Source organism: Tauraco erythrolophus, chromosome 1 (genome assembly GCF_009769465.1).
Source record: "Tauraco erythrolophus isolate bTauEry1 chromosome 1, bTauEry1.pri, whole genome shotgun sequence".
In the NCBI taxonomy this organism is placed as follows: Eukaryota; Metazoa; Chordata; class Aves; order Musophagiformes; family Musophagidae; genus Tauraco; species Tauraco erythrolophus.
In genome coordinates, this window is record NC_141465.1 from 77,205,166 (window position 1) to 77,208,161 (window position 2,996).

Genomic DNA, 2,996 nt, shown 5'->3' on the forward strand with positions numbered 1-2,996 from the left:
AATTTTCATCCTTGGTTACCATTCTTTCAGGTTAAAACACTACCAAGAAAGGTTATGTCTTGTACTCGCTGTGGAGAGACCCAAATTGGCTGTGGCAGACGAGAAACCGTTTCAGAGACAAGTCTATCTAGCTCCTATTCGCACAAGATGGGAAGCAAAATCAGTGCCTTCACTCAATATCTGTGCTTTCCATCTTCCCTCTGCACTTTGAGAAACAGTCTTTAATCATTAAAATCAGTTTTATGCCACTATGAAGCTTGATTTTTTTTTTAAGAAAATACATTTACACTAGTTTTATACTCTGATGATTCCAAGAGAGTAAGATCACATTCAGGGGATCAGCCATGATTGTCAGGTTATGGGAAGATCAGGTCCTGAGATGTGTATCTGAACTTAACATATTTTGGTTTTTATGAAACCAGAACAGCATCTCTGGTTTCATGAGCACAAAATACTGATTAGCTCACGGTAATGAAGATAAGATATGGGTATGGTTCTACTTTCTGAAAGGCTAGGACTAATTCATAGTTTTGCAAAATCTAAGCCCAAACTCTCTCTAGCTCTCTAAACGTGTGCTTCCTACTCCTGAAGGTTTGCAGATAAGCAGTAATTGTCTTCTTCAGTGTAGGAGGTTAAATAGAACAAGAGTGAAATTAATCATTATCAATATTAAACATAAGGGAGAGGGAAGGGTGAAATTAAACATTTGAGTGGGGTTATCTAGATCAGAGCTGGGTATGTTAGCAAATCCCTATTCCCTCCCTCTACTATGCCTTGTCAAACATACGACATTTGCTCCAGTGACAAAAGATTTAACTGAATGCATTTATCCCAACAAATCAATTAAAACTAAATATCTGATTTTTGTAAAGCTTTAAGAAGATTTCTGCAAACATGAGATCTGGGCACACTGAAAACTTTACTGCTCTGCCAGCCCACACAGACCCTTCGGAAAGCTGCGAGGATGAAGAATTCTTACAGTTGAAATCCTATCTCTCCGTCCTTTATGGCCTGATCTTCCTGGTGTGCTTCCCAGGGAACATCATGACAATTTTTGTTTACTGTGTCAAGATGAGGCCCTGGAAAAGCAGCACCATCATTATGTTAAACCTGGCTGTCACTGACTTATTATATATTGCCACTCTTCCTTTCTTTATAGTCTACTCTTCTAACGGAAATGACTGGATTTTTGGAGACTTCATGTGCAAGTTTATTCACCTGTGTTTCTACTTCAACTTGTACAGTGGTATTATCTTCCTTAGCTGCTTCAGCATCTTCCGCTTTTTTGTAGTTGTCCACCCAATCAAATACTCTTTTGTTCAAAAACGGAGATGGGCAGTGGTGACTTGCATTATAGTTTGGATGATTTCCATGGCAACCGTCAGCCCCTTGAGTGTCTTGATTGCTACAAGGCATAAGCAGAACAGGACGATCTGCCCGGACCTGGCTGCTGCTAAGGACATTGACACTAGCCGGTGGTATAACTGGCTGCTGACGATGTTTGCCTTCTTCTTGCCCTTGTTGACGGTGACGCTGTGCTACGTGCTCATTATTTACGCCTTGGCTACTGGGCCGCACACGCGGGCTTGCTACAAACAAAAGGCTCGCAGACTCGCCGTTGTCCTCTTGGTGGTCTTCTATGTGTGCTTCCTTCCCTTCCACATCCTTAGGGGGATTTGGCTGGAGCTCCGAGTACGACCGGTTAACTGCAACTTTAGGGACACGTTTCGTTTTATGTTTATTGTAGCTAAACCTTTAGCAGCGTTAAATACTGTTGGAAACTTACTACTCTATGTAGTAACGGGAGACAACTTCCAGCAGGCAATCTTCTTGCTCCTCAAGTTTCGGACAAACAAGCACTTGAAGTAGAAGAGATTGATGTCATCAAAGAGTTATGGAGAAAGGGTCCAAACCTGCCCTCAACCAGCCAGACACAAATTCACTGCCATCAGAGTACTCAGATTAACCCTGCCAATGCCAAAGGAGAGTTGATCTGTTCTGTATTTTGGAGTTACAAATTGATCATGGAAGGGGAAAATGTATAATTTAAAATAAAAAGCTTTAAATAAAATACTAAGAAATTAAATGTGAAACTTCTCATAAATTTCTTTGCATTTACTTCCTGAATCCTTGATACCTCTTTTGGAGAATGGCCAGCAGTTCCAGAAAAAAATAGTTGCTTATTAATGGCATATGCAGATTTAGAGTGGCAGTAATTTAATTTAATTTTAGGAACTTAGAAGTTAAGTGTCTAGTCTAAGCTAGGTGCCTGCCATTGACTTGTTTCCTAAGCAATGGAAAGGATTAAGACTCTTCAGAGGACAATTCAGCACACCTGTCTTAGACCTGTAGGAGTTTCATCTCACCTCCCTGGAAACATTGACAGGGTAGGTGTATGCATATCACCTTGTCCTCCCTTTATAATTTCCGATTATAGTGGAGAGAAATAATCACAGTTTTAGAGTGATTCATGTAATTATTCTTGAAATCTACATTTGGACAAGATGAGTCATGACCTAGAATCATAGAATCATCTGGTTGGAAGAGACCTGCAAGATCATCAAGTCCAACCATTCGCCCTGCACTGTCAGGGTCCCTAAACCATATTGCGCAACACCAAATCTACATGGTTTTTAAACACCTCCAGGGATGGGGACTCCACCACTTCCCTGGGCAGCCCGTTCCAATACTTCACAACCCTCTCTGTAAAGAAGTTCTTCCTGATATCGAACCTAAATTTCCCCTGGCGCAACTTGAGGGCTTTCCCTCTCGTCCTGTCATTCATAACGTGGGAGAAGAGACCGACCCCCATCTCCCTACGACCTCCTTTCAGGTAATTGTAGAGAGCGATAAGGTCCCCCCTGAGCCTCCTCTTCTCCAGACTAAACAGTCCCAGCTCCCTCAGCCGCTCCTCATAGGACAAGTTCTCTAAACCCTTCACTAGTTTTGTTGCCCTTCTCTGAACTCGCTCCAGCACCTCAACGTCCTTCTTGAAG

At 42.0% G+C, this 2,996-nt stretch overlaps 1 protein-coding gene across 1 annotated transcript; it reads left to right on the top strand.

Annotated features, from left to right (window-relative positions):
- The first annotated feature begins 894 nt into the window (after positions 1 to 894).
- On the top strand, positions 895 to 1,869 carry LOC104383987 (2-oxoglutarate receptor 1). Its single transcript, XM_009992289.1, has one exon. The coding sequence runs from the start codon at positions 895 to 897 to the stop codon at positions 1,867 to 1,869; it is 975 nt and encodes a 324-aa protein (XP_009990591.1).
- The last annotated feature ends 1,127 nt before the right edge of the window (positions 1,870 to 2,996 follow it).